This window comes from Pseudophryne corroboree, chromosome 9, assembly GCF_028390025.1.
Source record: "Pseudophryne corroboree isolate aPseCor3 chromosome 9, aPseCor3.hap2, whole genome shotgun sequence".
Classification (NCBI taxonomy): domain Eukaryota; kingdom Metazoa; phylum Chordata; class Amphibia; order Anura; family Myobatrachidae; genus Pseudophryne; species Pseudophryne corroboree.
Window position 1 is genome coordinate 249,105,546 of NC_086452.1, and position 27,275 is coordinate 249,132,820.

A 27,275-nucleotide genomic window follows, 5' to 3' on the forward strand; every position below is an offset into this window, starting at 1 on the left:
AACATCTGACATCTAAAACATTAGTATGTAAAAAAATAAAAAATAAACACTTGTTTTGTATTGTGGTTATTTAGCAGAGCTGTTCATTTATTGTTACATACCATCAAAACGGACATTTGAAAACGAGCTCTAGGAGTTTTCATAGGAGATAAAAACACCCAGGTGTCATTCTCTGGATCATAACATTCCACTGTGCGGAGACACTCTTCTCTATTGTAGCCTCCTACACAAAAGAAAAATAAATGCTTTTTGCATGCACACAAAAGCAATTAACTGCCAAAATTTCTGATGCAAGACACTTACCTGCTGCTATGAGCTTGCCATTTAGTTCAGCTGTTCCCAGTCCAGAACGTGCATAATGCATAGGAGACATTACTTTATCATTTGAGTCATCAGGTTTTATCTCAAGGCTTAAGCTTTTTAGTAAACGAGGAGTACTTAATGGGGAGCTCAGTGGGGTGCTACGTCCATGCAGGAAGATAACACAGAGAGTGCTGTTGAGGACAGCGAGACACAAATACGTTTTTTCTGCAGAGGAAAAGAAAAAAACAAAAACAAAAGAAAAACAAAAACACACATTAGCATCACTTTGCACATATAATCAATATAAAACTTCACCTGATTTCTGAGGTGGTCTATAGACAATATTAGGAACTGGCATCAACTAGCCTATTCTTTAAAATGCTCTATACCTAAAAAGGAGCCCATAAAAAACAGGCATCTCTCCGCGCAACTCCCAGCCGCCCCCTTCCCCTACCCCCAGGAAATACCTGATCTTCGGAGTCCTTCGTCCCTTACATGTACAGCCTGCATTAGTTTAAGTTTATTTTGAGAATTAAGGGGGACATCCAATTATTGCAGATGATATCACTAGGGGTGATCTATTAGCCCCAATAAGCCACTGCATGAATAAAATATGGGTGAAAATTCAGGAAAATTTTTAACTGGATACAAAAATCCAGTTGCTGCTTCAAAATTACTCCATAGTACATTTAAAAATAATAATCTATGATTTAATACAAATTGTTAAGGAATCCATGCACCCCTTCCTTTATGTGCATGGTGGGGTGCAAGCTCCATTGGGTTGGCCTACTTCAGCTTACATATACCCATTGAAGATAAATAGGCTCGGTATGATGAGGTCACAAAACACAATGGGAGTGCATTTATAAGCCAAAAATAGGATTTTGGTACTTACCAGGTAAATCCTTTTCTTTGAATCCATAGGGGTCACTAGAGTACTCTTGGGATATGGACGGTGCGATAGCAGGAAGAGGCACATTTAAATATTTAGATGTGTAACCCTCCACCCCCACCATACTCCCACAGAGACTTCAGTGTTTTTTACGGAGCTGAACAGGAGCGAAAGAGGATGAACAATGGAAAATTACATATAACATTATAACATAACGGACAACTAGAAAGTTGACACGGCAATAGATATCACCTTAACATCAGAATAAGTTGGTGATAATGTGTTACCATAACGTTTTATGAACTTACCACAAGACAGGTGAAAACTGCTCTGGGTGGGCGTCCAGTGACCCCCATGGATTCAAAGAAAAGGATTACTGGTAAGTACCAAAATCCTATTTTCTTTTTCATCCACTAGGGGTCACTGGAGTACTCTTGGGACATAGCAACGTTTCCCCCTTGGGCGGGAGAGCTGTTTGGTACCTGTAACACTAGACGGCCAAAGCTAGATGCAAACGCCGCAAATGTATCAAACTTGTAAAAGCACACAAACGTGTGCACTGATGGACCATGTAGCTGCACGGCAAAGTTGCGTCATGGAATCTCCACGACCTGCTGCCCATGACGTTCGCACATAACGTGTGGAATGCACTCTAACTGATGCAGGCGGTTGTAGACTAGCATGAAGGCAAGCCCGATGAATGGTCAGCTTAATCCATCTGGCCAACCTATCTTGACTGCATCATAGAGAACAAACAATGTATCCGTCTTCAGTACTGTAGATGTTCTGTCTACATAAACGCAGAGCAGACATACTACGTCCATCCAAAGTAGCTGGAGTTCCTGCACCTTCTGATAACACAGGGACTACAATTGGTTGATTGATGTGAAAAGACGACACTACCTTTGGTAGAAAATCGGGATTCGTCCTAAGTTTCGCTCTCTCATGAAACGCCAGATACAGTGGCTTGCATGACAAGGCACCCAATTCTGAAACTCTCCTTGCTGAAGCTAAAGCTAGGAGAAAAACGGTTTTCCAAGTGAGAAGCTTAACATCCACTTGTTGTAAGGGTTCACCAATTAAAGACTGTAAAAACTCTAAACCCAGATTCAAGTCCCATGGCACTGTAGGTGGTATGAATGAAGGTTGAACACTAAGAACACCTTGCAGGAAAAAGTGTGACCTGTTGGCAAAAGTGTCAAACACCTCTGAAAGAAAATTGACAAGGCAGAGACATGCCCCTTTAGTGTAGCTAAACATAGTCCTCCATCTAACCCCGCTTGTATAAAAAAAAAGAAAAAAAGAAAAAAAGAAGATGGGATAACTTGAAAGATGTCGGAAAAGCAGAGACTATCAATTGGTGAAGCTCAGGCCAATCCCGGATTTGATCAACCTCTCGTATAGTCATGCGACTGCAGTCGCGTTGGCTGACTGCACCTGAACAGTCAGACTTCAGAATGCGCAATGTATGTGGCAGAGCGTTGCATCTTGCCCTGAGTTACAGGACATTTATTGACAGTAATTTTCTTTGGTCTAACCGTAGACTCAGAAGTTAACAATGTAGGACCACTGGTCCCCAACCTCTGAGACTTGCATCGGTTGGTAGAATGATCAAATTCCAGACTCCGGCGTGAGATTTAGTATGTGGAGCCAACAGAGTAGCGATACTCCGGTCCTTGGAGACAAAAGCAGCAATTGACCACGGTGTCGAAAGATCCAGTAGAAAAGTGAAATCTTCCGAACTGGAATTCTTGGAAAGACCCCACCAACCTCTCTAATAGTAGAATGCACAAGTGCATTGAGACTGACCGTGGTTTTAGCACTAACTGTACCTGATGACGAATACTGTGTGCGTTTACTTCAGGAATGTAAATTCGTAGATCTACTGCATCAGGAAACATTTACAGAAATTGATTTAGTAGAGACAGAACGCGGTGGATTAATGTGAAATGAAAATCCAAACATGCATCACTCAGACATTGTATTGTAGGAATGCATTTTGAAGGATCATTTGTTTAGACAAAGTCCTGATGAGAGGTTCGTCTAAACACAGAACAAGTATCACCCCAAGGGAATGAGATGAGCTACAGTCACAGACAAGACTCCTACGAACACCAAAGGCACGTATGCGAAGCCAATCGTCTGAATTGGTAATGGCATTGATGAATTGCAAAATTTTAGGAACACCTGACATGGTGGAAAAAAAGGAATGTAAGTATGCATCCTTAAGATGCCGAGAAATTATGCATTTCTGTTGTAAACTTGCAAATACTGATCCCTTGGATTCCTATTGCATATGTAATAAGTGACGTACTGATTGAGCCTTTTAGGTTCAATATTGGCTTGACCGAGCTGTCCAGCTTCGGTAGCATAAAGAGATTGGATAAAATCCTGGACCTTGTTGACTTACTGGTACTGAAATCAAACTGCTGAGTGTATGATACTGCGCAACGGTCTGCAGAACTACCTTCTTTTCTCCTGACACAGGCAGTTGTCTGTGGAAAACTAAAACAAAACACGATTTGGTGGTAGACAGGCGAATTCTATAGATTTACAGTATAAGATGAAACCGGGATTCCACCAATTTGTGGATATCTGAAAACCATGGCATGTGTCTACTACCGAATAGCGAAAATAGACTGAAAGACAGTCATGCCACTGTTCTGTCAGATGGCTTTGTTTGTGGACGACGGGTTGTGGTTTTTGAAAACCACGACCTCTAGCACGTGTGTTAAGTACGGGTAAGGATCTAAACCCTGAACCGAAATTGTAGGTAATGATAGGAACATATTTTCCCCTCGGTCGCTTATGCATAATATTTGTGTATTAAGAGTTAAATTAAAAACAACCTGTATTGAACGCAATGATTCAATACGCCTTACCAAGAACTGGCCAGTCCAAATCGTAATGATAGTGCCCTATGGCAGCAACCAGAATGAATTTGTGTGTACTACATTCATTGATGACTACTAAATACTCGTCCGAATAACAGCAGTTATCGAGTAGAATTATAAGATGGCCTGCGGAAACATTCTGATGTAGGCGTAACCTATACGGTTTGGCTAAGCTAACACAGCTTTACTAACAAACTGGCTAGAGCAGGTGTAAGCAAACACCTGCTTTCGAATACATGGATTCTTTTTTAAACGGAAACTGAAAAATCCAGATTCCGGTATAGCCTATGGAAACGGCTAATGGACAAAACCCATTTCCTCTGAAACTTGCCACCTTGATTTGCTTAATCTTGCCTTTGTTTAACAATAGTTTTCTTAGTCTCAATAAACTAGAGAACCTGACTAATTACTGTGATGAGATCAACACTGGCGGAAGCAGCAGGAATCTACGTGACAGTGTCGTACCAAGGGACTGCAGCCGCCAGTGGTATGGTGAGACAACAGGTCTCTGCAGAACTACCTTGTATTTTAATTTTTACGGAGGGTAAAGGAAAAAGAAAATGGATTTATTAGCAAGCCGCTAACCACTGTGAGGTGTTCGAGCCTTTATAGCACTTAGTAACATAGTATCTAAGGTTGAAAAAAGACAATTGTCCATCGGGTTCAACCTATTTGTGGTCTCCTATGCACGATTATTTTGTATAAAATTTTGACTGAAGTTGCTGACTGCCGTTCCGATTAACCCCTCTTTTTTTATAATAACCATAGTGCGTGACTATGCCCCGTAACCCTGGATATCCTTATCCATTAGGAATTTATCGAACCCATTCTTACAGGTGTTGACTGAGTTGGCCATTACAACTCCCTCAGGCAGGGAATTCCAAACACGTATCGTCCATACCGTAAAAATAAGAATTTACTTACCGATAATTCTATTTCTCATAGTCCGTAGTGGATGCTGGGGACTCCGTAAGGACCATGGGGGGATAGCGGCTCCGCAGGAGACTGGGCACAAAAGTAAAAGCTTTAGGACTACCTGGTGTGCACTGGCTCCTCCCCCTATGACCCTCCTCAAAGCCTCAGTTAGGATACTGTGCCCGGACGAGCGTACACAATAAGGAAGGATATTGAATCCCGGGTAAGACTCATACCAGCCACACCAATCACACCGTACAACCTGTGATCTGAACCCAGTTAACAGCATGATAACAGAGGAGCCTCTGAAAAGATGGCTCACAACAATAATAACCCGATTTTTGTAACAATAACTATGTACAAGTATTGCAGACAATCCGCACTTGGGATGGGCGCCCAGCATCCACTACGGACTTTGAGAAATAGAATTATCGGTAAGTAAATTCTTATTTTCTCTAACGTCCTAAGTGGATGCTGGGGACTCCGTAAGGACCATGGGGATTATACCAAAGCTCCCAAACGGGCGGGAGAGTGCGGATGACTCTGCAGCACCGAATGAGAGAACGCCAGGTCCTCCTCAGCCAGGATATCAAATTTGTAGAATTTAGCAAACGTGTTTGCCCCTGACCAAGTAGCTGCTCGGCAAAGTTGTAAAGCCGAGACCCCTCGGGCAGCCGCCCAAGATGAGCCCACCTTCCTTGTGGAATGGGCATTTACAGATTTTGGCTGTGGCAGGCCTGCCACAGAATGTGCAAGCTGAATTGTACTACAAATCCAGCGAGCAATAGTCTGCTTAGAAGCAGGAGCACCCAGCTTGTTGGGTGCATACAGGATAAAATAAGATTTTACTTACCGATAAATCTATTTCTCGTAGTCCGTAGTGGATGCTGGGGACTCCGTCAGGACCATGGGGAATAGCGGCTCCGCAGGAGACAGGGCACAAAAGTAAGCTTTTAGGATCACATGGTGTGTACTGGCTCCTCCCCCCTATGACCCTCCTCCAAGCCTCAGTTAGGTACTGTGCCCGGACGAGCGTACACAATAAGGAAGGATCTTGAATCCCGGGTAAGACTCATACCAGCCACACCAATCACACCGTACAACCTGTGATTTGAACCCAGTTAACAGTATGATAACAACGAAGGAGCCTCTGAAAAGATGGCCCACAACAATAACAACCCGATTTTTGTAACAATAATTATGTACAAGTAATGCAGACAATCCGCACTTGGGATGGGCGCCCAGCATCCACTACGGACTACGAGAAATAGATTTATCGGTAAGTAAAATCTTATTTTCTCTAACGTCCTAGTGGATGCTGGGGACTCCGTCAGGACCATGGGGATTATACCAAAGTCCCCAAACGGGCGGGAGAGTGCGGATGACTCTGCAGCACCGAATGAGAGAGACTCCAGGTCCTCCTCAGCCAGGGTATCAAATTTGTAGAATTTTACAAACGTGTTCCCCCCTGACCACGTAGCTGCTCGGCAAAGTTGTAAAGCCGAGACCCCTCGGGCAGCCGCCCAAGATGAGCCCACCTTCCTTGTGGAATGGGCATTTACAGATTTTGGCTGTGGCAGGCCTGCCACAGAATATGCAAGTTGAATTGTACTACAAATCCAACGAGCAATAGTCTGCTTAGAAGCAGGAGCACCCAGCTTTTTGGGTGCATACAATATAAACAGCCAGTCAGACTTTCTGACTCCAGCCGTCCTGGAATTTATATATATATATATATATATATATATATATATATATATATATATATATATATATATATATATATATTTTCAGGGCCCTGACAACGTCTAGCAACTTGGAGTCCTCCAAGTCCCTAGTAGCCGCAGGCACCACAATAGGTTATTTCAGGTGAAACGCTGACACCACCTTAGGAAGAAACTGGGGACAAGTCCGCAGTTCTGCCCTGTCCGAATGGAAAATCAAATATGGGCTTTTGTAAGACAAAGCCGCCAATTCTGACAATCGCCTGGCCGAGGCCAGGGCCAACAGCATGGTCACTTTCCATGTGAGATATTTCAAATCTACAGATTTGAGCGGTTCAAACCAATATGATTTGAGGAATCCCAACACTACGTTGAGATCCCACAGTGCCACTGGAGGCACAAAAGGGGCTGTATATGCAATACTCCCTTGACAAACGTCTGGACTTCAGGAACCGAAGCCAATTCTTTCTGGAAGAAAATCTACAGGGCCGAAACTTGAACCTTAATGGACCCCAATTTGAGGCTCATAGACACTCCTGTTTGCAGGAAGTGCAGAAATCGACCTAGTTGAAATTTCTTCGTGGGGCCTTCCTGGCCTCACCCACGCAACATATTTTCACCACATGTGGTGATAACGTTGTGCGGTCACCTCCTTCCTGGCTTTGACCAGGGTAGGTATGACCTCTTCCGGAATGCCTTTTTTCCCTTAGAATCCGGCGTTCAACCGCCATGCCGTCAAACGCAGCCGCGGTAAGTCTTGGAACAGACATGGTACTTGCTGAAGCAAGTCCCTTCTTAGCTCCTGAGGCCATTAGTCCTCTATGAGCATCTCTTGAAGTTCCGGGTACCAAGTCCCTCTTGGCCAATCCGGAGCCACGAGTATAGTTCTTACTCCTCTACGTCTTCTAATTCTCAATACCTTGGTTATGAGAAGCAGAGGAGGGAACACATACACCGACTGTTACACCCACGGTGTTACCAGGACATCCACAGCTATCGCCTGAAGGTCTCGTGACCTGGCGCAATACCTGTCCCGTTTTTTGTTCGGGCGGGACGCCATCATGTCCACCTTTGGTCTTTCCCAACGGTTCACAATCATGCGGAAAACTTCCCTATGAAGTGCCCACTCTCCCGGGTGGAGGTCGTGCCTGCTGAGGAAGTCTGCTTCCCAGTCGTCCACTCCCGGAATGAACACTGCTGACAGTGCTATCACATGATTTTCCGCCTAGCGAAAAATCCTTGCAGTTTTGCCACTGCCCTCCTGCTTCTTGTGCCGCCCTTTCTGTTTACGTGGGCGACTGCCGTGATGTTATCCCACTGGATCAATACCGGCTGACCTTGAAGCAGAGGTCTTGCTAAGTTTAGAGCATTATAAATTTGCTCTTAGATCCAGTATATTTATGTGGAGAGAATTCTCCAGACTTGATCACACTCCCTGGAAATTTTTTCCCTGTGTGACTGCTCCCCAGCCTCTCAGGCTGGCCTCCGTGGTCACCAGCATCCAATCCTGAATGCCGAATCTACGGCCCTCTAGAAGATGAGCACTCTGTAATCACCACAGGAGAGACACCCTTGTCCTTGGATATAGGGTTATCCGCTGATGCATCTGAAGATGCGATCCGGACCATTTGTCCAGCAGATCCCACTGAAGAGTTCTTGCGTGAAATCTGCCGAATGGAATCGCTTCGTAATAAGCCACCATTTTTACCAGGACTCTTGTGCAATGATGCACTGACACTTTTCCTGGTTTTAGGAGGATCACGATTAGCTCGGATAACTCCCTGGCTTTCTCCTCTGGGAGAAACACCTTTTTCTGGACTATGTCCAGAATCATCCCTAGGACCAGCAGACGTGTCGTCGGAACAACTGCGGTTTTGGAATATTTAGAATCCACCCGTGTTGTCGTAGAACTACTTGAGATAGTGCTACTCCGACCTCCAACTGTTCTCTGGACCTTGTTCTTATCAGGAGGTCGTCCATTTTCTTTGAAGACGAATCCTCATTTCGGTCATTACCTTGGTAAGGACCCGGGGTGCCTTGGACAATCCAACGGCATCGTCTGAAACTGATAGTGACAGTTCTGTACCACGAACCTGAGATACCCTTGGTGAGAAAGGCAAATTTTGGGACATGGAGGTAATTGTAGGAGGGGTAATTTTATTATCACCTGCTGGGAATACAGCTTGTGAATTGTTTTCAATACTGCCTCCCTGTCGGAGGGAGACATTGGTACAGCAGACTACAGGAACCTGCGAGGGGGAAACGTCTCGACATTCCAATCTGTACCCCTTGGATACTACTTGTAGGATCCAGGGGTCCTGTACGGTCCTAGCGTCATGCTGAGAACTTGGTAGAAGCGGTGGAGGGCTTCTGTTCCTGGGAATGGGCTGCCTGCTGCAGTCTTCTTCCCTTTCCTCTATCCCTGGGCAGATATGACTCTTATAGGGACGAAAGGACTGAGGCTGAAAAGACGGTGTCTTTTTCTGCAGAGATGTGACTTAGGGTAAAAAACGGTGGATTTTCCAGCAGTTGCCGTGGCCACCAGGTCCCATGGACCGACCCCAAATAACTCCTCCCCTTTATACGGCAATACATCTTTGTGCCGTTTGGAATCTGCATCACCTGACCACTGTCGTGTCCATAAACATCTTCTTGCAGATATGGACATCGCATTTACTCTTGATGCCAGAGTGCAAATATCCCTCTGCGCATCTCGCATATATAGAAATGCATCCTTTAAATGCTCTATAGTCAATAAAACACTGTCCCTGTCAAGGGTATCAATATTTTTAGTCAGGGAATCCGACCAAGCCACCTCAGCTCTGCACATCCAGGCTGAGGCGATCGCTGGTCGCAGTATAACACCAGCATGTGTGTGTATACTTTTTAGGATATTTTCCAGCCTCCTATCAGCTGGCTCCTTAAGTACGGCCTTATCTGTAGATGGTACCGCCACTTGTTCTGATAAGCATGTGAGCGCCTTATCCACCCTAAGGGGTGTTTTCTGGCGGGAAAGGGTATACCGCCAATAATTTTCTATCGGGGGAAACCCACGCATCATCACACACTTCATTTAATTTATCTGATTCAGGAAAAACTACAGGTAGTTTTTTCACATCCCACATAATACCCTTTTTTGTGGTACTTGTAGTATCAGAAATATGTAACACCTCCTTCATTGCCCTTAACGTGTGGCCCTAAAGGAAAATACGTTTGTTTCTTCACCGTCGACACTGAAATCAGTGTCCGTGTCTGGGTCTGTGTCGACCGACTGAGGTAAATGGGCGTTTTACAGCCCCTGACGGTGTTTAAGACGCCTGGACAGGTACTAATTTGATCGCCGGCCGTCTCATGTCGTCAACCGGCTTGCAGCGTGTTGACATTATCACGTAATTCCATAAATAAGCCATCCATTCCGGTGTCGACTCCCTAGAGAGTGACATCACCATTACAGGCAATTTGCTCCGCCTCCTCACCAACATTTTCCTCATACATGTCGACACACACGTACCGACATACAGCACACACATAGGGAATGCTCTGATAGAGGACAGGACCCACTAGCCCTTTGGGGAGACAGAGGGAGAGTTTGCCAGCACACACCAAAACGCTATAATTATACAGGGACAACCTTTATATAAGTGTTCCTCCCTTATAGCATTTAATATATATTCATATCGCCAAATCAGTGCCCCCCCTCTCTGTTTTAACCCTGTTTCTGTAGTGCAGTGCAGGGGAGAGCATGGGAGCCTTCCCACTAGCATTTCTGTGAGGGAAAATGGCGCTGTGTGCTGAGAATAGGCCCCGCCCCCTTTTCGGCGGGCTTCTTCTCCGGAGTTTGTGATATCTGGCAGGGGTTAAATACATCCATATAGCCTCAAGGGCTATATGTGATGTATTTTTCGCCATACAGGTATTATACATTGCTGCCCAGGGCGCCCCCCCCCCCCGCGCCCTGCACCCTCCGTGACCGCTGTGTGAAGTGTGCTGACAACAATGGCGCACAGCTGCAGTGCTGTGCGCTACCTGATGAAGACTGAAAGTCTTCTGCCGCCTGGTTCCGGACCTCTTCAATCTTCAGCATCTGCAAGGGGGGTCGGCGGCGCGGCTCCGGGACGAACCCCAGGGCGAGACCTGTGTTCCGACTCCCTCTGGAGCTAATGGTGTCCAGTAGCCTAAGAAGCCAATCCATCCTGCACGCAGGTGTGTTCACTTCTCTCCCCTAAGTCCCTCGATGCAGTGAGCCTGTTGCCAGCAGGACTCACTGAAAATAAAGAACCTAAAAACTTTTTCTAAGCAACTCTTTAAGAGAGCCACCTAGATTGCACCCTGCTCGGACGGGCACAAAAACCTAACTGAGGCTTGGAGGAGGGTCATAGGGGGAGGAGCCAGTACTCACCATGTGATCCTAAAAGCTTACTTTTGTGCCCTGTCTCCTGCGGAGCCGCTATTCCCCATGGTCCTGACGGAGTCCCCAGCATCCACTAGGACGTTAGAGAAATAGCGAGTCAGATTTTCTGACTCCAGCCGTCCTGGAAACATATTTTCAGGGCCCTGACTACGTCCAGCAACTTGGAGTCCTCCAAGTCCCTAGTAGCCGCAGGCACCACAATAGGCTGGTTCAAGTGAAATGCTGAAACCACCTTAGGGAGAAATTGAGGACGAGTCCTCAATTCTGCCCTGTCCGTATGAAAAATTAGGTAAGGGCTTTTATAGGATAAAGCCGCCAATTCTGAGACACGCCTGGCTGAAGCCAGGGCTAACAGCATTACCACCTTCCATGTGAGATATTTTAAGTCCACAGTGGAAAGTGGTTCAAACCAATGTGATTTTAGGAATCCCAAAACTACATTTAGATCCCAAGGTGCCACTGGAGGCACAAAAGGAGGTTGTATATGCAGTACCCCCTTGACAAACGTCTGTACTTCAGGAACTGAAGCCAGTTCTTTTTGGAAGAAAATCGACAGGGCCGAAATCTGAACCTTAATGGACCCTAATTTTAGGCCCATAGACAGTCCTGTTTGTAGGAAATGCAGGAAATGACCCAGCTGAAATTCCTCTGTAGGGGCCTTCCTGGCCTCGCACCACGCAACATATTTACGCCAAATACGGTGATAATGTTGCACAGTTACATCCTTCCTGGCTTTGATCAGGGTAGGGATGACTTCATCCGGAATGCCTTTTTCCTTCAGGATCCGGCGTTCAACCGCCATGCCGTCAAACGCAGCCGCGGTAAGTCTTGGAAGAGACAGGGTCCCTGCTGGAGCAGGTCCTTTCTTAGAGGTAGAGGCCACGGGTCCTCTGTGAGCATCTCTTGAAGTTCCGGGTACCAAGTCCTTCTTGGCCAATCCGGAGCCACGAGTATAGTCCTTACTCCTCTCCTTCTTATGATCCTCAGTACCTTGGGTATGAGAGGCAGAGGAGGGAACACATACACTGACTGGTACACCCATGGTGTTACCAGAGCGTCCACAGCTATTGCCTGAGGGTCCCTTGACCTGGTGCAATATCTGTCTAGTTTTTTGTTGAGGCGGGACGCCATCATGTCCACCTTTGGTTTTTCCCAACGGTTCACAATCATGTGGAAGACTTCTGGGTGAAGTCCCCACTCCCCCGGGTGGAGGTCGTGTCTGCTGAGGAAGTCTGCTTCCCAGTTGTCCACACCCGGAATGAACACTGCTGACAGTGCTATCACATGATTTTCTGCCCAGCGAAGAATCCTTGCAACTTCTGTCATTGCCCTCCTGCTTCTTGTGCCGCCCTGTCTGTTTACGTGGGCAACTGCCGTGACGTTGTCCGACTGGATCAGCACCGGCTGACCTTGAAGCAGAGGTCTTGCTAGGCTCAGAGCATTGTAGATGGCTCTTAGCTCCAGGATATTTATGTGAAGTGATGTCTCCAGGCTTGACCACAAGCCCTGGAAATTTCTTCCCTGTGTGACTGCTCCCCAGCCTCTCAGGCTGGCATCCGTGGTCACCAGGACCCAGTCCTGAATGCCGAATCTGCGGCCCTCTAGAAGATGAGCACTCTGCAACCACCACAGGAGAGACACCCTTGTCCTTGGAGACAGGGTTATCCGCTGATGCATCTGAAGATGCGATCCGGACCATTTGTCCAGCAGATCCCACTGAAAAGTTCTTGCGTGGAATCTGCCGAATGGAATCGCTTCGTAAGAAGCCACCATTTTTCCCAGGACCCTTGTGCATTGATGCACTGACACTTGGCCTGGTTTTAGGAGGTTCCTGACTAGCTCGGATAACTCCCTGGCTTTCTCCTCCGGGAGAAACACCTTTTTCTGGACTGTGTCCAGAATCATCCCTAGGAACAGCAGACGTGTCGTCGGAATCAGCTGCGATTTTGGAATATTTAGAATCCACCCGTGCTGTCGTAGCACTACTTGAGATAGTGCTACTCCGACCTCTAACTGTTCCCTGGACCTTGCCCTTATCAGGAGATCGTCCAAGTAAGGGATAATTAAGACGCCTTTTCTTCGAAGAAGAATCACCATTTCGGCCATTACCTTGGTAAAGACCCGGGGTGCCGTGGACAATCCAAACGGCAGCGTCTGAAACGGATAGTGACAGTTCTGTACCACAAACCTGAGGTACCCTTGGTGAGAAGGGCAAATTGGGACATGGAGGTAAGCATCCTTGATGTCCAGAGACACCATATAGTCCCCTTCTTCCAGGTTCGCTATCACTGCTCTGAGTGACTCCATCTTGAATTTGAACCTTTGTATGTAAGTGTTCAATGATTTCAGATTTAAAATAGGTCTCACCGAGCCGTCCGGCTTCGGTACCACAAACAGCGTGGAATAATACCCCTTTCCCAGTTGAAGCAGGGGTACCTTGATTATCACCTGCTGGGAATACAGCTTGTGAATGGCTTCCAATACCGCCTCCCTGTCGGAGGGAGACGTTGGTAAAGCAGACTTCAGGAACCGGCGAAGGGGAGAAGTCTCGAATTCCAATTTGTACCCCTGAGATACTACCTGCAGGATCCAGGGGTCCACTTGCGAGTGAGCCCACTGCGCGCTGAAAATCTTGAGACGACCCCCCACCGTACCTGAGTCCGCTTGTAAGGCCCCAGCGTCATGCTGAGGACTTGGCAGAAGCGGGGGAGGGCTTCTGTTCCTGGGAAGAGGCTGCCTGCTGCAGTCTTTTTCCCCTTCCTCTGCCCCGGGGCAGATATGAGTGGCCTTTTGCCCGCTTGCCCTTATGGGGACGAAAGGATTGAGCCTGAAAAGACGGTGTCTTTTTCTGCTGAGAGGTGACCTGGGGTAAAAAGGTGGATTTCCCAGCCGTTGCCGTGGCCACCAGGTCCGATAGACCGACCCCAAATAACTCCTCCCCTTTATACGGCAATACTTCCATATGCCGTTTGGAATCCGCATCACCTGACCACTGTCGCGTCCATAACCCTCTTCTGGCAGAAATGGACAGCGCACTTACTCTTGATGCCAGAGTGCAAATATCCCTCTGTGCATCTCGCATATATAGAAATGCATCCTTTAAATGCTCTATAGTCAAAAATATACTGTCCCTGTCCAGGGTATCAATATTTTCAGTCAGGGAATCCGACCAAGCCACCCCAGCACTGCACATCCAGGCTGAGGCGATTGCTGGTCTCAGTATAACACCAGTATGTGTGTATATACTTTTTAGGATATTTTCCAGCTTCCTATCAGCTGGCTCCTTGAGGGCGGCCGTATCCGGAGACGGTAACGCCACTTGTTTTGATAAGCGTGTGAGCGCCTTATCTACCCTAGGGGGTGTTTCCCAACGCGCCCTAACCTCTGGCGGGAAAGGGTATAATGCCAATAATTTTTTAGAAATTAGCAGTTTTTTTATCGGGGGAAACCCACGCTTCATCACACACCTCATTTAATTCATCTGATTCAGGAAAAACTACGGGTAGTTTTTTCACACCCCACATAATACCCTTTTTTGTGGTACTTGTAGTATCAGAAATGTTCAAAACCTCCTTCATTGCCGTGATCATGTAACGTGTGGCCCTACTGGAAAATACGTTTGTTTCCTCACCGTCGACACTGGAGTCAGTGTCCGTGTCTGGGTCGACCATCTGAGGTAACGGGCGCTTTAGAGCCCCTGACGGTGTTTGAGACGCCTGGACAGGTATTAACTGTTTTTCCGGCTGTCTCATGTCGTCAACAGTCTTTTGTAAAGTGCTGACGCTATCACGTAATTCCTTCCATACGACCATCCAGTCAGGTGTCGACTCCCTAGGGGGTGACATCACTATTACAGGCAATTGCTCCGCCTCCATACCATTTTCCTCCTCATACATGTCGACACAACGTACCGACACACAGCACACACACAGGGAATGCTCTGATAGAGGACAGGACCCCACTAGCCCTTTGGGGAGACAGAGGGAGAGTTTGCCAGCACACACCAGAGCGCTATATATATACAGGGATAACCTTATATAAGTGTTTTTCCCTTATATAGCTGCTGTATTATTAATCTGCCAAATTTAGTGCCCCCCCTCTTCTTGTTTTACCCTGTTTCTGTAGTGCAGGACTGCAGGGGAGAGCCAGGGAGCTTCCCTCCAACGGAGCTGTGAGGGAAAATGGCGCTTGTGTGCTGAGGAGATAGGCTCCGCCCCCTTCTCGGCGGCCTTTCTCCCGCTTTTTTAAGGAAACCTGGCAGGGGTTAAATGCATCCATATAGCCCAGGAGCTATATGTGATGTATTTTTAGCCATCTAAGGTGTTTTTATTGCGTCTCAGGGCGCCCCCCCACCAGCGCCCTGCACCCTCAGTGACCGGAGTGTGAAGTGTGCTGAGAGCAATGGCGCACAGCTGCGGTGCTGTGCGCTACCTTATTGAAGACAGGACGTCTTCTGCCGCCGATTTCCCGGACCTCTTCAGTCTTCTGGCTCTGTAAGGGGGCCGGCGGCGCGGCTCTGGGACCCATCCATGGCTGGGCCTGTGATCGTCCCTCTGGAGCTAATGTCCAGTAGCCTAAGAAGCCCAATCCACTCTGCACGCAGGTGAGTTCGCTTCTTCTCCCCTTAGTCCCTCGGTGCAGTGAGCCTGTTGCCAGCAGGTCTCACTGAAAATAAAAAACCTAAAACTAAACTTTTCACTAAGCAGCTCAGGAGAGCCACCTAGTGTGCACCCTTCTCGTTCGGGCACAAAAATCTAACTGAGGCTTGGAGGAGGGTCATAGGGGGAGGAGCCAGTGCACACCAGGTAGTCCTAAAGCTTTTACTTTTGTGCCCAGTCTCCTGCGGAGCCGCTATCCCCCCATGGTCCTTACGGAGTCCCCAGCATCCACTTAGGACGTTAGAGAAAAAGCCTTTACGCCGTATTGTGTGGAATCTCCTCTCCTCTAACCTGAGCGAGTGTCCACGAGTTCTGTGTGTTGATCTAACCAAAAACAGGTCCTGCGCAAGATCTGTATATTGTCCCTTTATATATTTGTAAATGTTGATCATGTCCCCTCTTAATCTCCTCTTTTCCAGTGTAAACATGCCTAGTCTTGCAAGCCTTTCCTCGTATTCCAGCGTCTCCATACCCTTAGTTTGGTCGCCCGCCTTTGAACCTTTTCTAGCTCCAGGATATCCTTTTTGTAGTAAGGTGCCCAGAATTGTACACAGTATTCAAGGTGTGGCCTCACAAGTGATTTATATAACTGGAGTATAATACTCTCGTCCCTAGCATCAATTATCCGTTTTATGCATGCTAATATCTTATTAGCCTTCTTTGCTGCAGTCCTACTTTGGGTACTACTGCTTAGTAGCAGATGTCCTGCTATCTATGAGGACACCCAAGTCCTTTTCCAGTACAGAATCCCCTAATTTTACCCCATTTAGTAGGTAGGTGTTATTTTTGTTCTTGTTACCACAGTGCATTACCTTACACTTGTCTGTATTGAAGCGCATTCTCCATTTCGCTGCCCAAGCTTCTAATTTAACTAAGTCATTCTGAAGCGACTCAGCATCCCCCTCCGCATTTATAACTTTACACAATTTGGTATCATCTGCAAAAATTGTAACCATTGTTAACGTTGCGAAAGGAATGACTTTGCATTAGTCCTTGCCGCCTAACCGTTTCCTGGGGTGGCGGCATTGTGACGCCAAAGCAGTCATTAATCTCCATTAAGTAACACATTTCCACAAAATCAGAGCGAAGCTGCTTTTGGTGTGAATTTGTGGCTGTATTTATAGTCATGGTGACACTAAAAGACAGTTATATAGTGCTTTGCTACAAGCATGTCTAATAACACTGTGTATTGCAGACCCTACTAACACCCCTGCCTCATCCAGTGGCAGTGATTAGTAATAGCAACAACAACCCTGCAATAAAGAGTAGGAAGTGACATGTCTATACTTGTTAAGCAAGTACATACATACATAGCGTTACACACATATATGATTATACACACACACATAGATATATATATATATATATATATATATATATATATATAGATATATATCCATCTATCCATATACAAACTATATACACACAAATATATATATATATATATATATATATATATATACATACACACACACACACACACACACATACAGAAAACCCAGCACTCACCAATGTAAACTCACTTATCCTCAACAATTCAAGAAATAAATAATGGGGGTTTAGTTAGTGAATTGGCAGTGCACAGAAGCCTGCAAACCGATCGCCAAGGTACCCCACCTACCTCAGCTGTTCCTTCGCAATGTATCTAAGCCAATGTAAGGTGACTAGTGTACCTTTAAAAGCCATTAAGTGTGTGGCAGGTGCATATTAAATCTAGCAGGCAGATGGTGTGTAACAGCAGTGAAGTAGTCAGGTTTTAAGACTCTGATAGTGTAGGACCTGCTTGAAGGTGGGGTACCTTGGCGATCGGTTTGCAGGCATTAGCCAATCCACTAACTAACCCCCCATCATTTATTTATTGAATTGTGGATAAGCGAGTTTACTTTGGCGAGTGCTGGGTTTTCGGTTTATATGTATTAGAGTGATGTGGTCATGGGCTACATGCATTCCCCACCCTGTAACTGGAAAGTGCAGCTATGCACCCCACCCTATGAATGGTTAGTGCATTGCTGTACCCCGCTTCTGGTGTGGCAAGTGCTGTGGTTTTGTGTGTGTGTATGTAAAAAAAAAAATATCATGTAATGGATAAAGCAAGGTAGTTAAAACATGAGCCATTCTGAGGGCATACAGACATGGGCTATTTTTTCTTATACAGGAATGTGACCAGGCGGACATTATTATTTAAGGCGCCAGTCTGAGGGAAAGGATGGGTCCTTCCCCTATGTGAAGAAAATAGGGGAAGGTTTAGTCTTGCAAAAATAGCTCCCCTGCTGTTCTGCTTTGAAAAAAAAAAGAAAAAAAAATATGATGGACAGACTTATATAGAACTACCAGGGAATCCTACTGGACTGTACCAAGAAGAGCTCTGGCATTTATTATCAAAGGCCCTAAAAGAGAATTTAATTTGCAGGGAGGAATTTGACTATATGTACGTCAAACATCCGTTGGTCCCCAATTTCTACCATATCCCAAAAATCCACAAGAACAAAACGGCTCCACCGGGGAGACCTATAGTCGCAGGGATTGATTCCCCGACTTCAAACCTGTCTCATTATTTAGATATCAGACTTCAACCGTATGTGACTGAAATGAAGTCGTACCTTAAAGACACCACTAGTGTCTTACAAAAATTGGAGACATTAGTCTGGTTGGACGACTATCATTGGCTCACTATAGATGTACAAGCTTTGTATTCTTCAATACCACATAGTAAAAGCTTGATGGTCTCTAGACCTTTATTATCTAAAGACTCGAAACTACTTCCGAACGAGATTGCATTCCTATTGGACAGCATCGCGTTCATCCTAAATCATAATTTCTTTGAGTTTAATTACAAATTCTATTTGCAAAAACAGGGTACGGCGATGGGGACTAAGTTTGCCCCATCGTACGCCAACCTGTATATGGAAGCATGGGAAGAGATCTATGTGTATGGCTCTGCATTTCAAGATAATATTATACTGTATCAAAGGTATATTGATGACCTTATTTTCATTTGGAAAGGTAATGAGAACAGCATTGACAACTTCATGCTATCCATACAATCCAATGAATTCAATTTGAAATTCACACACCTGAAAAATTCAAGAAGCATCGACTACCTTGATCTGACCTTAACAGGTCAATCAGGAGAAAAGATAAAAACAAAAACCTTTTTCAAGGAAGTCGATGCAAACAGTTATATCCCGAAGACAAGTTGCCATTATCCAGCCTGGAAAAATAGCGTCCCTTATGCACAGTTCCTTCGTTTGAAACGAAATTGCACTAATTTAGAGGACTATTGGGAGCAGTCAACTCTGATTCAGCAAAGGTTTATAGATAGGGGCTATAGTCTCGAGTCTATTGAAATAGCAAAACACAAAAGCCTCTTTACAAAAAAGGGAGGTACTATTACAGCCTAAAATCAAGACCTCGAACTATCAGCCATGTTCCAGACCTTTTGTAACAGTTCAATCAGGAGAATCAATCTATCAGAAAAATCCTTGAACATCATTGGGGTATACTTTTAAGAGACCCTGTGTTGGGTCCATCTCTCCCCCCAAGACTCAATCTAATTTTTCAGAAGGCAAAAAACCTTAAAAAGTATTGTAGCTCCTAGTAAAATTGTGAGGCCTAAAAATTCCAGCATGAGCTCAGGATCTATCATACCCACTAAAGGGTGTTATCCTTGCTCCAGATGCATATGCTGCAAATATATGGATCGGAAATCCTTTAATATCAAATTGGAGACAGGAAGATGGTATAAATTAACTCACTTAGTTAATTGCAACACTGAATACGTAATATACAGGGTCACATGTGATTGTAACCTATCCTATGTGGGAAAGACAAAAAGACTTGCAAAAATTAGGATACAAGAGCACATGAGAAATGTGAAACAAACTTCCATCGCACAGTCTCTCCAAACACTATGCCGATAAGCATAATTCAACTGTAACCAAGGACAATTTTACATTTACAATCTTGGAACACATACCAGTAGATCCAAGAGGTAGCAGCAGAGATTTAACCTTGGCAAAACGAGAAACATTCTGGATATACACACTTAATACCTTGGCCCCTAAGGGCTTGAATGAGGACATCGACATTGTCTCATTTTTATAGTATTCCCTTTTTTTCTTTACCACCTTCAAATTAACCTTCCTTGGGTCAATATCTGATCCTTACTATTTAGGATTAGTTTCCTTACTACTTAGAACATCTCTCTCTCTTTCGGGATAAATATCTTAACTCATATCATTTTTCGGTTAGATTTATATAAGGTTTATTCATATATCCCGATGTTTGAAACCAAATCTTTGGTAGTTTGGGCAATTGAAGTAGGAAAAGGTTGTATGTATAATATCCATTCAATAAATTAGGAAATTAATCACTGGATTGAGAGCTTTGGGATTATATGTTTTGTGTATAAGTCTTGTAAAATGGGGGATCATGCTGATGTAGATTGTTACCTAGTTTTGATATTATAACCACTCATTAAGTTCATGGTAATTATACGATCCCATTGATGTATTTAGTAAATTATGGATTCTTTTTACGCATATTCTTTATTAGTAGTAGGATTTACTCACTAGCCTGCACAAATCACTGTTTTTTATTTCTTTTTTGACACCCAATAGTGTGGGTAGATCAGTGTTTGGATTTACTACCTTTAGGGTGGAATTAATGTATAGATGGATAACTGAGAATAGGTTGATCGATGGATCTATACCCTAACACTGTCCATTCATGTTTAGAGAGTAGGAATTGATATAGTCACTAATTAGTACACTAATTAATAAATTAATCACTGACTTAGATGATTCTAATACCCATAGATGAGGTATGGGATATTGATTTTTTAAGTGTCAAATTGGTCACATTCACAATTAATGATTAATGATGTGATTAATGCACCACACTAATTAAACGTAATATATTATTAATAATAGGTCCCGATTATGGATAAAACATTTTTTAGGGAGTCGAGCACAGTTTATCACCACCATATTACTATATTATTATATAGCCCTTTTGGGTATATGATAAATAGCTGACATAGTTAGGGGTATATGCAATTGCGGTCGAATTCCCGAAATTGTAGAATTTCGGGTCATTTTCGCCCAAAAAAAATATTCGCCTATGCAATTCAGTGCTTTCCGACCAAAAAACGTACTTTCAAAATTCGACTTTTTGAAATTCGAATTTTTGCAAATTCGACTTTTCTGCAATGATACAAGTGCTGCAATTCGACCAAAGCATATTCAATTCAAGTTTGGAAATTCGACAGCAGTGCTTTTAGACAGCAAATTCGTCATTTTCAATCCGCCACACTTTGGAGGGTGAAAACAATAAAAAAAAATTTAAACATGTTTTTTTTGGTGTTTTTTTTTTTTAGGAATAGCATATCTATTTATATTAGAAGGGATTAGGTACTTTTTTTTTTTTTTTTTTTTTTGGAGGCACAAATATTATTTATATATTTTTTTAAAATATTTTTTTTTTTTTATTGCTGGAACGGTAAAATCCTAAAAAAAAATGGCGTGGGGTCCCCCCTCCAAAGCATAACCAGCCTCGGGCTCTTCGAGCTGGTCCTGGTTCTAAAAATGCGGGGGGAAAATTGACAGGGGATCCCCCGTATTTTTAAAACCAGCACCGGGCTCTGCGCCTGGTGCCAAAAATACGGGGGACAAAAAGAGTAGGGGTCCCCCGTATTTTTAACACCAGCATCGGGCTCCACTAGCTGGACAGATAATGCCACAGCCGGGGGTCACTTTTATGCCGTGCCCTGCGGCCGTGGCATTAAATATCCAACTAGTCACCCCTGGCCGGGGTACCCTGGGGGAGTGGGGAACCCTTCAATCAAGGGGTCCCCAGCCACCCAAGGGCCAGGGGTGAAGCCCGAGGCTGTCCCCCCCCATCCAATGGGCTGCAGATGGGGGGGCTGATAGCCTTTTGTGATAATGAAAAGAATATTGTTTTTTCCAGCAGTACTACAAGTCCCAGCAAGCCTCCCCCGCAAGCTGGTACTTGGAGAACCACAAGTACCAGCATGCAGGAGAAAAACGGGCCCGCTGGTACCTGTAGTACTACTGGAAAAAAAATACCCAAATAAAAACAGTACACACACACCGTGACAAGTAAAACTTTATTACACACTGCCGACACACACATACTTACCTATGTTCACACGCCGACATCGGTCCTCTTCTCCATGTAGAATCCACGGATACCTGAAAAGAAAAGATCAATATACTCACCTCAACCAGGGTCCAGAGATAAATCCACGTACTTGGCAAAAAAAGAAAACGAACACACGGACCACCGGACTGAAAGGGGTCCCATGCTGACACATGAGACCCCTTACCCCGAATGAGACCTGTCAGTGACAGCTGTCACACAAAGGTCTCTAAAGCCAATCACGAAGCGCTCACCTGATTGGCTGTGCGCTGTCTGTGCTGTGACAGCGCATCGCACAGCCCCGTCCATTATATTCAATGGTGGGAACTTAGCGGCTAGCGGTGAGGTCACCCGCCGGTCAGCGGCAGACCGCAGGTTAACCCCACCGCTACCCGCAAAGTTCCCACCATTGAAAGTAATGGAGCGGCTTTGCGATGCGCTGTCTGACAGCACAGACAGCGCACAGCCAATCAGGTGAGCGCCACGGAAGTAGCGCTTCCTGATTGGCTGAAGGGACTTCAGTGACAGGAGTCACGTGATGTCCCGGCATTCGGGAGAAAGGGGTCTGATGTGTCAGCATGGGACCCCTTTCAGTCCGGTATGGAGCGGGTATTTGCGGTTTGTTTTTTTAACAAGTACGTGGATTATACTCTGGACGTGGATTTATCTCTGGACGCTGGAAGGCGAGTATAATTTTTTCACAGGTACCCTCGGATCGTCGGAGACCGTGGCAGTCGGCGTGTCAACATAGGTAAGTATGTGTGTGTCGGTAGTGTGTAATAAAGTTTTACTATCAAGGTGTCTGTGTACTGTTTTTATTTGGGTATTTTTTTTCCAGTAGTACTACAGGTACCAGCGGGCCCGTTTTTCTCCCGCATGCTGGTACTTGTGGTTCTCCAAGTACCAGCTTGCGGGGGAGGCTTGCTGGGACTTGTAGTACTGCTGGAAAAAACAATATTCTTTTCATTATCACAAAAGGCTATCAGCCCCCCCATCCCATGGGGGGGGGGGGGGGGGGGGGAACAGCCTCGGGCTTCACCCCTGGCCCTTGGGTGGCTGGGGGGGGGGGGGGGACGACCCCTTGATTGAAGGGGTCCCCACTCGCCCAGGGTACCCCGGCCAGGGGTGACTAGTTGGATATTTGATGCCACGGCCGCAGGGCACGGCATAAAAGTGACCCCCGGCTGTGGCATTATCTGTCCAGCTAGTGGAGCCCGATGCTGGTGTTAAAAATACGGGGGACCCCTACTTTTTGTCCCCTTATTTTTGGCACCAGCACCAGGCGCAGAGCCCGGTGCTGGTTTTAAAAATACGGGGGATCCCTGCCCAATTTTTCCCCGCATTTTTAGAACCAGGACCAGCTCGAAGAGCCCGAGGCTGGTTATGCTTTGGAGGGGGGACCCCACGCCATTTTTTTTTCCGGGTTTTTCCCGTTTTTTAAAATCGCGGCAAAATCCGCCAAATCGGCCGATTTTCGCCCGCGGTTCTGGCGAATCCGTTTTTCATTGAATATGGTGAATTCCGGCAGCCACCTTCCGGAATTCACCTGTCGAATTAAGTCGAATTAAAAAACGGCGAAAAATTGCCGCGATTCGCCGTGAATTGCATATACCCCATAATATTTGTAAATTGATAGGGTTTGGTATAAGGTTATACCCATCAATATCAGTGGTTCGGTTGGAGTTATTTGAAGTTATGATGTTAGTAGAATATATTAGGAACAGTGATATATGTAGATCACGAGATTAATATCCGTGGAACGCAGAATTAGTGTCCATGGAATGCACAATGTTATCGTTCTATTAGAACATCGCATTAGATACCATGAGACGCATCATCGGCGTCTGTGGAACGCATGACGCGTTTCCGCCGGAACCGGAAGTTACGGCTGTGGAACGCATACCGCTCGACAGGAATGGAATGCAATGACACATTCCTTGGCTTGTCTGAAGCGGAATGCACAGGTGACAGTGTGTAGGGCATCTTTAGAGATTATTCTGGATGATGCACGTCCCCAATGGATTGTTTTACAAGCTATGAGATACATTGGAGTCTTCTCAGGCATTTTTACTAAAGGATGCATTTCCGCCGGAACCGGAAGTCACGGCTGTGGAACGCATATCGCTCGATAGGAGTGGAACGCAATTATACATTTCTCAATTTATCTAGAGCGGCGTGTATAGTAAACACAATATATAAAGTATCATTTATGATTCTTCTAAATGATACACGTCCCTAACAGGTTGCTCTACAAGCTATGTGATCCATTAAAGTCTTTTTATGCTATCTCAATTAACTTAATTGAGGGACATAATTAGCTTGACAGGAAATGATGTCAATCACACAGGGGGTATATATAGGACTAAAGAGCTCACTCTCACTTATAGCTGTGAGGTGGACCTTGAGACAACAAGCCAGGTAAATACTTTATCCCATCCAGTCTTTTTATTGATTTAGACTTGTCACATTTCCAACTAAGACTTCCCATTTTTATAGGGTTTGATCGGATAATATCTCCCGATTCCATCCGAATTGCCATTTTGTGAAATCAAAATAGAAGTTTCTGGTAGGTGAGCTTGATATCTAATTAATTAATAGTGTTATTAGGATCTCTTTTTAATTAAATTTGAGGGCCACACTTTTTTTAGTTTAAGTTGTTGCTGTATTGGAGGTGATCTATTGCTAGTATCCCTTTTTAATCAAGCACTCCACAACCCTATAGGAAATACACGGATGCACTATTGATGTACTTCGGCCAACACCCATAATTTGATGGTCTGTTGAGTTTCTACAGGTGAGCATATACTCTCACAAATGAGCACACACGCTAATTATGTTAGGTATGTAGAAAAGCCTATATTCTATTATGGCCACATATGAATTGTCTTAGTAGAATTTCTATCGGTAACAGTCTACCTATTTCAGCATGGTCCCTTATTAACCACCATATGTATATATGTAGATACAATATGGACATTGATGTTTGATTTTCGTAATAGAGGCATATTTCAATAATAGTGGGAGAATCTATTGAAAACTGACCAGTGGTATGTCTAATAAATGTTTAATGACTATACCAAACTCCTGATGAGCACCATAATATTAGTCGAGTGATTGGTGCCACCTATTGTATTTAAGAATCATTACCAATAGAATGATGCCTCATTTTCAAGATGTTTTTGTATTCTAATGGGAGTACAATTCTAATTTGTAGGAATACACTCTCAGTGAATTCATGTTCTGTCTGTATTTCCTTTGGTGAACCCATTCTTTGGTATGTACAATTACTTCATTTAATCAACTAAATATTACTATTACTTGAACTAGATGCCATCCTTGGTCATTATACAAACTGTTCATTTATCTATGTGTATTGAACTATATAGTTATAGGGATCTGATCCTTACTTTACACTCCATATATGTTCCCTCCTCCTCCGATGTTTTCCTCACTTTCTTTCATTGTATCCCCCCTTCTTTGTATTTTTATGTGATATATTTGTTTTTATATAAAGCAGGTAAAATATTAAATAATGAAGTGGTTTCATGAATTTGAAATATATGTGAAGTAGGGTTAAATAAATGTATGTATTTGATGGGATACTGTTTGATATATATATATTTCTTTGAACCACCCAGATTTGCACCCCTGATGAAGTCCTAAGGGACGAAACGCGTTGGGTTTCAACGATTGTGCGTTTCCGTAAAAACAGTGAACAGATCATACATACTTTCTCATGCTGAGGAATAAGTATTCCATCTAATGATTGAAAACATCATATATAACAGATAATCAGAAATGAATGTATTGCTCAAGTGACATGTGTGATCTTGTGATTCATGTTATAAAAGTATGTATGTAACATGTTTTTTAATAAATGATTTTATAATAATATAAGTATATCTGTGGTGGTTAAGCTCCCCAAGAGAACCTTTGTTTTTGTCCATTCTATGTGCAGTACTCCTTCTGACAGGGGGTATCTCTCAGTGGTTTGAGCTATTAGACAATTGCGCAATTAAGGGGTCTTAATTTTTTCTCATATATATATATATATATGTATATATGTATATATATATCTATATCTATATATCTATATCTCTCTCTCTCTCTCTCTCTTATAAACACAGCCTGGCACTCCTCTTTGCATAAGAGAAAATTGCCCAGATGCCTTCAGTGTGGGATCAAAATAATAAGATTTTACTCACCGGTAAATCTATTTCTCGTAGTCCGTAGTGGATGCTGGGAACTCCGTAAGGACCATGGGGAATAGACGGGCTCCGCAGGAGACTGGGCACTCTAAAAGAAAGATTAGGTACTATCTGGTGTGCACTGGCTCCTCCCTCTATGCCCCTCCTCCAGACCTCAGTTAGGATACTGTGCCCGGAAGAGCTGACACAATAAAGAAGGATTTTGAATCCCGGGTAAGACTCATACCAGCCACACCAATCACACCGTATAACTCGTGATACTATACCCAGTTAACAGTATGAAATATAACTGAGCCTCTCAACAGATGGCTCAACAATAACCCTTTAGTTAGGCAATAACTATATACAAGTATTGCAGACAATCCGCACTTGGGATGGGCGCCCAGCATCCACTACGGACTACGAGAAATAGATTTACCGGTGAGTAAAATCTTATTTTCTCTGACGTCCTAGTGGATGCTGGGAACTCCGTAAGGACCATGGGGATTATACCAAAGCTCCCAAACGGGCGGGAGAGTGCGGATGACTCTGCAGCACCGAATGAGAGAACTCAAGGTCCTCCTCAGCCAGGGTATCAAATTTGTAGAATTTAGCAAACGTGTTTGCCCCTGACCAAGTTGCAGCTCGGCAAAGTTGTAAAGCTGAGACCCCTCGGGCAGCCGCCCAAGATGAGCCCACTTTCCTTGTGGAATGGGCTTGTACTGATTTAGGATGCGGCAATCCAGCCGCAGAATGCGCCAGCTGTGAGGGAGAAATGGCGCCAGTGTGCTGAGGGAGATAGCTCCGCCCCTTTTTCGGCGGACTTTTCTCCCGCTTTTTTATGGAATCTGGCAGGGGTATTTATCACATATATAGCCTCTGGGGCTATATATTGTGATTATTTTGCCAGCCAAGGTCTAATTATTGCTGCTCAGGGCGCCCCCCCCCCCCAGCGCCCTGCACCCATCAGTGACCGGAGTGTGAGGTGTACAAGAGGAGCAATGGCGCACAGCTGCAGTGCTGTGCGCTACCTTGGTGAAGACTGAAGTCTTCTGCCGCCGATTTTTCCAGACCTCTTCTAGCTTCTGGCTCTGTAAGGGGGACGGCGGCACGGCTCCGGGAACGAACATCA

The 27,275-nt window shown here is 44.7% G+C and overlaps 1 protein-coding gene and 1 long non-coding RNA gene across 3 annotated transcripts in view; one reads left to right on the top strand and one right to left on the bottom strand.

Annotated features, from left to right (window-relative positions):
- Positions 1 to 27,275, bottom strand: part of IVNS1ABP (influenza virus NS1A binding protein) — a 332,957-nt gene that overhangs the window by 69,155 nt on the left and 236,527 nt on the right. For both annotated transcript variants that reach the window (XM_063940197.1, XM_063940196.1), the window contains 2 exons: positions 304 to 528; positions 102 to 223 (listed from right to left, as the gene is read on the bottom strand). In XM_063940197.1, coding sequence (XP_063796267.1) covers positions 102 to 223; positions 304 to 528 — 347 coding nt within the window. The remainder of the gene's footprint in view (positions 1 to 101; positions 224 to 303; positions 529 to 27,275) is intronic.
- LOC134956947 (uncharacterized) lies at positions 24,349 to 25,829 on the top strand. The gene is made up of 5 exons (XR_010186326.1): positions 24,349 to 24,374; positions 24,453 to 24,522; positions 24,679 to 24,750; positions 25,171 to 25,230; positions 25,595 to 25,829. It is a non-coding gene; the product is annotated as an uncharacterized LOC134956947 (long non-coding RNA).